The sequence below is a fragment of the Anopheles ziemanni genome, chromosome 3 (assembly GCF_943734765.1).
Source record: "Anopheles ziemanni chromosome 3, idAnoZiCoDA_A2_x.2, whole genome shotgun sequence".
In the NCBI taxonomy this organism is placed as follows: domain Eukaryota; kingdom Metazoa; phylum Arthropoda; class Insecta; order Diptera; family Culicidae; genus Anopheles; species Anopheles ziemanni.
This window is the reverse complement of record NC_080706.1, coordinates 44,334,422-44,343,850: the sequence shown is the minus strand read 5'-3', so window position 1 is coordinate 44,343,850 and position 9,429 is coordinate 44,334,422. Positions and strand designations below refer to the sequence as shown.

General features: G+C 44.8%; 1 protein-coding gene across 1 annotated transcript; it reads left to right on the top strand.

Moving 5' to 3' along the window:
* The first annotated feature begins 7,970 nt into the window (after positions 1 to 7,970).
* Positions 7,971 to 9,065, top strand: LOC131284831 (submandibular gland secretory Glx-rich protein CB-like). The gene has a single exon (XM_058313690.1). The coding sequence runs from the start codon at positions 7,971 to 7,973 to the stop codon at positions 9,063 to 9,065; it is 1,095 nt and encodes a 364-aa protein (XP_058169673.1).
* Positions 9,066 to 9,429: the final 364 nt, after the last annotated feature.

The following is a 9,429-nucleotide window of genomic DNA, read 5'->3' as shown; positions in this document are numbered from 1 at the left end:
CCGCCTTTAGTGCTCAGGTGCCCCACAGGTTAGAGTGCTTTCTTCCGGAAACCCCACCCTTTGGTTGCGTTGGGGTGTGGAGTGTTTTTTAAAGGCTTCTGTAAATGTTGTTAACTTTTGTTTGTCGTTTGGGCGGAAGTGGTTTCCTTGTTGGCGAGGGTCTTGCAAGAAGTTCAAACTTCGAAAAGTAACAGGATTGACACGACAGGGAACTCTCATCAACATTTTTCAAGTTAAATTTATTTAATGCTAAAAGTTTATCAGCAGTTGGTGATAGCCAAGTTGGTTAAATGCATTGAAAAGTCGTACTTCATGTTTTAGTTTTGTTTTAAACTATATAATGAACTATGAAACTTTATTCTGTTTTTCACGCATGTTTGTGACACACCCCAAGCCTTTGTTTTTCTGGAGCCTATTTTTTCCATTTTGTTTACTCACCCTTGCTCAAATTAAAAACATGTGGAAACAAATCGTAGATTGCGAGCTAAAATCAGCAAGAAACGGTAGAGAAAAAAAATCATATCAGATGTATAAATGCATGAATCACATGTTTCGAAAAACATCAGTGTACGCTTTGCCGCTCGTCGTTCGTTTGAAAAAATAAGGTCATTGCTCAAACAAAGACGCACATTTTCAGAGCTGCTCGATCACGGGAGGGAGGAGCGGAGAAAGGTCTTATGCTGCTAGCCATGCGTACGTGCATATGGGCGCGCGCTCTCCTCGGCTCGTTCGCTTTTGCCCTGCGTGGATTTTCTACGACGGCTCGTTAATTTCTTCCGAGGGTAAGACGCTGTGCAAGAAGATGGTGGCGACGCTAGTTTCAAGAAGTGCTAAGACAACCAAAAAAAAAAAAACGCCAATGCTACAAACATGTTTGTCAAGGGTTCGAAGAAGTAGAATTTGATTAAAACGATTGTTTTTTGTCAAGAGGAAAGAATTGACGCCGCTTAGAAAACTTGAAGATGTGGCGCTTGGAAATGTTTTGGACGGTTTCTTTTTTGTCTATCGCGATCAATCAAAGTGCGATTCGTCGAATTTATGTCGTCGTTGTGTCTTTGAGTAGTAAATTCTACCATACTTTTTTATGCTTATGAAAGTTTTTACACCTAGTGGGAGTTTTGTTGCTGATAAATAACACATAAACATGTAATAATTTACGAACTTCTGATTTCGCTCCTTTCTAAATCACTCCCTTCTGCTTCAAGTGTGAGTTGCAAAGCTGTGGATAAAACGAGATTCCGTTACTTTGACCCTTTATACACCGACATTGCAGCTTATAATTTCGAAAAAAGGTGTAATTTTTACTGTAAAACATACCGTACTTCGTTGATCATGGATGATAAACTCATTTTCATGTAAAGTTGCACCCCTCCCTGCCCGTTGCGCCGAGGAAAACTATCGCGTGCCCGAAACCCCCGTGTGGGCCAAAGTTTGGTTCAACTTGTAAAAATAAAAAAAATGTTTTCCACCAGGAAAACTAAAATCAACGCTGTCAGTGCTCGTTTGGTGCGTCTTTTTAAATTATTTTCCATCCCTAGCGGGCCAGCGACCTACATTCGACGGAGCGGAGCGGCGGGGGTACGGCGGACGAACCGTTGGTAATTTTCACCGATTTTTCATGTGCATTAATATATTTGGCCGCAGAAGATATCTGGGTTTGGCTCAGTTTTTGTTTGCTTTATTTTATTTTTATTTTTCCTGTTTCATGTCGAGTCAGCTGAAACTGTTTTTATTTTACGTTTTGCTGCGTTGTTTCACACGTCGACCCAGCCCCGGTTTCTGCCTGTTCCGTTGCGTTTTTTTCTTTATTTTGCTACGCCCCGCTCGGTTTCGGCGGTTTGGTTCCTTGTTTTCTTATTTTCTTGCGGTACCGTTTCGGGCTGTGCCTGTTGGGAAATCGGAGCTGCGTTTGTTGGAAAGCCTTATCGGAGCGAGAAGCCCCAGGAAAAGGCAAAGTGCGGCTATTCCGTGCCATCCTTTCCGGCGCCTAGCGGTGGTGGCAATTGATTAGTTTTGTTTCCGTTTTATTTTCCACAATGACACACATTTCGCCACTGCCACTACTTCTTGGTCAGTTGGTTGATGGAATGAGTTTGCCGGTTTTCACTGGTTGTTCGGCACATTTGCTACACATTCTTGCAACTCACTTTCATTCGCTTTGTAACGGAAATTATTTCATAACTTCTGCGATCCACTTTCAAACATTAGGAATGCATACGGATACATCTGTAAAATGATACATCTAGATGGATTTTACCTTCGCCAGCATAAAGGAGACTAACTTGTGAACACGGAGGACGACCTGACACGAGGAAAACACCCTTATCGAGCAACATATGCAACGACGTTTCTAACGTTCTGCTCCAATCATCGACCCTAGTGCTGGACTTTCAACGACAATTTAGTGGTTTTTTTTTATCGCCCACATACCAATACATACAGCTACTGGCTGTTTTTGCTTCCGAGAAGCTAGAAAAAGTTGGAGAAATCAAATGCACTCCTCGCCAGCTACTTTCATTTTTGCCCTTATCGATTCCAAGCTCGGTCCTTCATGTGTGCCATTGACCAGTTAAGGTGTGCCGTCTGTATTTGTGTAGGAGTAGGAAACCCTTCGGACGAGCACCAGCAAAACGGCGTGTAAAACAACCTGCTCGCATACCTTCGGTGCAGTCAGGTGTATGGGAAGCGATAAGAAGCAAATGCATCCGATCGATCTGAGTTTGTTGACTGACGGGAATTGCAGTCAATGGAATCCCCGCAAGCGGAGGTGTAAATTGCCGTCGTTGGTTCAATTTGGATAAATGTTTCACTCATGTACGTACATCGATGAATGTTTCGACATGTGAATAGTTAATTCGTTCACCCGAAAGAGCGTGTGTTGAAAATGATTTTTTCAACTGAAAACAGCTGCTAATGAAACATTAAATTACTTGTATCATGTAAGTTACCTGCTCTGTACTTAATTACATTATCTGTACTCTACGATCTTAAACCTGTTTGTGGTAATTCTAACAGAAACCTGCGCAGAGTTTAATAACCTGAATCAGAAAATTATTGAAACTCATTTGCAAATTTAATGTTTTAATTCACCTAGCATCAGCTTGTAAAAACAGAGGAAATTAAATTACAACCTACTATTATCAACCTCGTTGGAGTGGTCTAGGTCTATCGTGTCGTGCAGCCGTGCCTCGGATGTGTCACCGTGCGACGAATTATTACCCAGTGTTTAGCATGTTTTCCATCAACATTCTCTCGCACCTTGACAACCAAGCCTTTTCTTATGGCGCCGAAGCACGAACGCAACTTTCAGGCGAAAGAAACTTTCTTCTTTCTCGCAACGATATTCCATTTCCCGTCTGGCCATATTTGTTCCTCGTATGAACAGTTGTTTCAAACATTCCTACAGACTGGGTTTTGTTCTTAAGAAAATATCTGACATTTAATGCGAATACAACATTCTCTAAAGTTAACCAACAAATCCACAATTATAAAAACAAACAAGGGAAAACGTAAAATAAACAGTTGTCGATGGTTGCAACGGTTTATCTATTGCCAACATTCACATTTCAAACAGTAATATTCAAATTTCTATTAGGTAAAAGGGTAAACTAAAAGGTAAAAGGTAAACTATCACTACTAAATGAGAACAAAGTGTAGTCGTTGCTCAAACTACCGGGTCGATACTTCATTTTCACCCCCTAGTTAGCGACTGGGGTGGTTTCGCCCGGACGACAAACCTTATCGTGTCACTCGCGTGTTCTAATGTGCCCCCTCTCGTAATTGCTGTCTTGCGCGTACAGAACATACCGAAACGGGGGAGTTCTTGTTTGTGTTCTTTTGCCGTTACGAGGCGGCACTCATTTGAGAGAAAAGCTGCGCATCTTACGTCATCTACAAATCACTCAACTGGGTTGCGAGTATTCTACAGTATTGTTAGGATGGAATAGGGAAAAGGTTAACAACAAACGTAATCCCTTCCGATGCAATAATGTCGTGATCTGTCGTGCGATCGGTGCCAGAATGTGTTCACAAAAAGAAATGTTCTTCCTTTTCCTTGCCAAGCCCTTTTCGGAACTGCATCCGGTTGGAAGACGGACATCCACCGTCCGTGTTATGTCAGAGTGCAAAGAACTGCAGTTCGGGTCGGATCGCGCTCGAAATCACATGGTTGCTCGCCCCAGCTCTCCTTCGCCTCATCGCTTCGTCTCGACCCGCGATTGAGTGCACGTCATGGGCGCGTCGAAAATTGCACTGGCCGTCGTCGCTGTTCTGTTGCACTCGAGGAAGACGAAACAACGCACCCTATTTTTAGCCAACCGGTTCAAGGTTGCGTGCATCATGATGTGCATGCAGATGTGGGCTGGCTTACAAAGAACGAAACAATTCGCTAATGATTTTTTTATGGCCGTTGGGAAACGTTCATCGATTGCCTCTCCCAAGCCGATGCAAATGTGGGGCATTTACATCATCTCAATATACGACCACCGTTCTTCCCGCATGCCTCCGATGCTTCGTGCTTGTTTCGTCGAGTTTTATGCTGCGTCGTGCGATAACGAAGAAACCATTTCAATCTTGTCTTGTCGCTACCATATGGTCGGCGTCTTGAGCAGCGTGTAGAGCTGCTAGGCAATAGAACACCAGGTGCTTCCCGGTGCTTCTTCGAAACCTGTTCAGTGCAATCTATTAGGGTTGGGCTTCTTTCTTCCCCATCCTCTGGCGCTAGCGACATCGTTTTCCACCTGTTGGATGAAGCGTTGTCGTCACACCGAGGTATCGCCATTTATCCGCAGAATTGCGACGCTCTCTTTGGCAACGGGAGCTTGACAGATCCCTTGCAAGTTGTCTCCCGTAACGCTTTTCTGAACATGAACATGCCCGGAGGACTGAGCCCGGATCGGTTCCGTGACACTTTTCTTGAAATAATTAGTGTACGAAGTAACGTTTGAGAGTACATTTAATTATTTGGCTTTGATTGCGTTACCGTATTCTAAGTGGCTTTCTTATGTTATTTTAAATTATATTGTTAGTGAACAATGTTTAACATTTGGTTATTGCTCCTCCAGTTCTATTGCTCTCCTTCTCACTGTTTATTATCTGCCGTCTGGATATTTGGTTTTCACTTTCTTCATTCATCTTTATTGCTATCACGTGAACTTGAAAGAAGTGGCAGACGCCGAATGGCTCCTCCGAATTATTAATCAACCATCACCACGGCCTTTACACAATCTCTGAGTATCGAAATCTTCCCCCGTTTTTCGTTCGCAACGCATGTTCCTGGTGTTGTTACCTCGACGAAATGGAAACCCTTAAGAAGTGATTCGAGTTTTCTCGAATTGTTTGGATAAAGCACCTTGGCGGGAACCAACCATCAGCTAACTGATTGCCCACGAGTGTACGTACCTTGTATTGGGGATCGAGTGTTGCTTCTTACACTTGAGTGGCATCGTGGGAAGCTGTTAATTTTGGGTTATGGCTTGCACAGAAGCTGTAAAATGATTATGAAGCGGAATTGTTCCACTGGCGATGGTTCTTGAACGATTTGACTTGATTGTTTTCGGCTGTTGGTGTATTTGCGAAAAGTGGTATCATTTTGTTTTACGCACCATCGGTAATGAGTTTTGTTACACGTGTAGCTTTGTTGGAGGATTTTTATTAGATTATTGTTTTATGTATTTAAATATGAACCATCCAGGTGGATGCTAGATTGTTATCATCCAAGCCAAATGTATAACTGCTTTACCCTGCGAACTCGTTATGCATCAAAGCAAGATGGCGTTTTATATATATATCAGAAGATGGCGTTCGCTTGTTTTGTTCCGCCACAAATAGTTGTTGTCGGTAAACCGCAGCATAGCTCGTGGTTTTGAAAACTTTCCTCACATCGCAAAACAAAAGCTGCTTACTCGTGGCGGGAGGGGTGTTGGGTGGCACCACTTTTACTCTATAAATAATCTCCCATCCAACCAGATCCTATCACAACACACTCCCTCCTTCATTTCGAAGAAGACGTCAGTTCGACGACAGATTACAAAAAAAAAAAAAACACAAGAGAGACGAAGTGGATTTGAAAACCGATTCATAGATAAGCAAACGCAGCCGCTGTTTCGTTGTGTGCAAACCACCACCACCACCACCACCAGCACCCCCTGGTTGGGGTGGCTTTTGGTTGTTGTTTTTTTTTTAAATGTCGATATCGATCATCCGCGTTTGTTGGTCGTCGTCGTTCTGCATCGTCGTTGCATTGGGAGGGGAGGTGGTGCATTCCGCTAATCTGACGATGACCGATGCACCAGACGTCATTGTTGTCGGGCCCGCTTCAGGGGAGGAGGGGCGTGGGGGTGGGGGTTCTGCAATCGCGTGAAGAGAAAAAAAGACGTGGCCCTCCCATGTGCAAATTAGCGAACCAATCGATGATGAACCATCGGATGCACACATACGTACGCTGCACCCCGGTGATGCAGTCGGTGTGTTTGTGCGCTATTTAGCGCATCCAACACTGGCCCGTCCGCGTCATCCATCCCTTCGAGCAGGTTTATTCTGCGGTCGGCGATGGCAACCCTTTTTTTTTGCACGCCAATATCACGAACAAGGTCGCCACGAAAATAGGCCAGAAGTCTGAAACGGGTGAAGGTGGTATTATGCGAAAAATGGTCGCTGGCTGGGAGGTAAAAAGATAACCGAAACGCTACACAATGACTTTTGTTGCTCGCTGCCTGTAGTATAAGCGGTCTCTTCCTTGTTAAGTCCACATATAGAACTTGCTTGAAGCTCTCGCGGAAACCGTTCTCTGAACCCCGAACTCCCGAATGTGCAACCGTCGTTGGTGGACATGTGGACCCATTTCTTGGCTGCACTTCTCGGCAGTTTTTTTGGCCAGTGTTCCGTTGGTTATTGGTGCGGTCTGATCGTTCCCTCGATCGCATTCGATTGAAGCTTATGATCTTGCAAAGATAATAACACAAACAGTGTAAAAAAGGTGAACTAGAGACTTGAATTTCCAAGAATTAGAGATGAGTTGTGTTAGTATACCGAGTTCCAATGCAATAATCTAATATTGCGCCTCTAGATATTCCTGTGTCTAAGAAGTAGCGAAGGTGTGTAACAAGTTTGTGTGGCCAATCATCATGAAACATTTGTGAACTGCCAGTCTTATTTCAAACGTACCACGAGTATTTGGTTTTGCTTATATAAACCTTAGTTTGACCTACCAATACGCCGCTTCGCGCTACCAGGAAGCATCAAAAGGAAAACTATCCGAAAGATGCGTGCTATATCTGAGCCTTCATTTTTATGGATTACCAGCATCCCGAGCTACTCGAGTGACCAAGCGCATGTACCAGACTTCGTTGTCCAGTGTTTGTTTGGATAATTTTCGAAAGATCGTTAAAGTGCCGGATGTCGGATCAGTGTGTGGAATAATTTACTGCTTTCTTTCTGAAGATTCATAATCTGTTTCTTGGGGTTCAAAAAGTGTGCGTGGTGTTTATCATTCAGAGTCAACGGAGAATGTTTTCTTTAAAAACGGTGGATATGAACCAAAATAAGCGATATTTTTAGAACAAAGAACTTATTTCGCGAAAGTTGATTTGTATTCAGATCTTTGTTTGGAACTATTTTGATAGTCTTCAGGTCGGCGCAAATCGCTAATGAATTAAAGATTGTGCTCAGTGTGATAAATATACGTTGAACCGGGAAGTGGAAGTGTGGCCGTTTGATCGATTCTGTTACGTAGCTCTCGTTGGTGCCGAAGTTGTTTTGTATCAAAAATAAATCGCCACTGACGCAGTGACAACGAGTCCCGGTTGCTCACATCAGGCTACGTATAAGGCAATCATTATAGGAGTATAGAGGATCGCCGATATAGGTTCCTCCAGCAGACAAGACAGAGATAGTGTTCATTAAGTGAGAAAAATTACACAGTGTTTCTATTTGTGGAGAGGAGAAAAGAGGTTGCACTTGAGGCCGCCGCGATGTTGTTCGAGTGGGAATGTGCATATTTTATGTCTTCCGCCATCACAACACCCACGACGGCTAGCACAACGACGGCGGTGGCAGCAATGGTCGCCTCTAGCAACACAACTGCGGCGCAGGAAGATTTATGTGAAGTGACGGTGCCTGCGATTTTGCTGTCAAATGACCACACGCCAATGTCGAATGGGACTTGCAATGAGGTGGTGGAGTGTGAGCAGCAGCAACACCAGCAGGAGCAGGAAAGTCCGCAGCTAACGGAAGAATCACAGCATCAGCCTCCAGCTGATAGCTCCAACCTGCCGCAACAGGAGCAGCAAAGTCCACAGCTAACGGAAGTACCACAAGAACAGCTTCTGGCTAATAGTGACAGCAAGCAGCAGCAGGAGCAGCAAAGTCCACACTTAACGGAAGTATCACAAGAACAGCTTCTGGCTAATAGTAACACCCAGCAGCTGCAGGAGGAACCAAAGGAGCAGGAGAGTCCACAGCAAGAGCAACAGCAGAAAGCACAGCTAGCAGAGGTACCTCCAGGTCCAACTCTGGAAGATAGCAAATCCCTGCAAAAGGACCAAAATCAAGGGCAACATCAACAACAACACCAGAAGCAAAAAGAAGCGCAACTTTCCCAGATAGAGCTGATCCGAAAGAAAAGGCTTAAGCTGAAGCCATGGTTTAAACAAATATCGGCCGAAGAGATATCTGCCGACAAGAAGAACCAAACGGAATCCGACAGCACCCTCGAGCCCCCCCGATCTGTGTCGGCGCCAGAAGCCACGGGGAAATCGAAGTCGAAATCGGGTACTAGATCCGGCTCCAAAAAAGTTAGCCTCAAAACCAGAAAGGCATCCCTGTCGGCAATCGTCTTCAAACAGCTGATGGCGGCCGGTGGCCAAGGTATCGGCGTGGGCATCAACAAGGACTTGCCGCCCGCCGCACGACAGCGACCCCCGGTACGGCGGGTTCCAGCGGTACCACCGCCGGCTGCTGGTGTTGAAGTTGCGAGCGAGAAAAAGACATCCTCCAAAACGCTCAGCTCCGATTCGTCGGGTGATCCGATACCGGAACACTTTGGGTCAACGATTGAGGAAAGTTAGTAACACCGGGGTTGTCACTCTCTCCTTAGGGCCGTGGAAACGGTCGCAATGTGCTTGGCGTTAGTCAAAATTTGGACCATCTTGAAAAGGTGACTAAGAGAGAGTTAGAAAGGTTCTTCCACAGTCCAACAAAACTCGGGCTTCTCTCGGGAAGGAGTTAAAGACAAACTGCTCGCAAACACGCGCCACTTTGGTGGAACGCCCTACATGACCTCGGGAACAATGGCCACGAATGGATGGCGAGGACCTTCGTGTGATTACTAAATGTTGACGTTTGCATGACACCAGACCACCCGTTGCTCAGTCAAAGGATGAAAGTTTCTTACCGTTCGTGAACTTCCTTCGCCTTTCGTGATATTGTGAT

Coding starts and splice junctions, on each gene's coding strand:
- LOC131284831 (XM_058313690.1), top strand. CDS start 7,971: ATGTTGTTCGAGTGGGAATGTGCATATTTTATGTCTTCCGCCATCACA.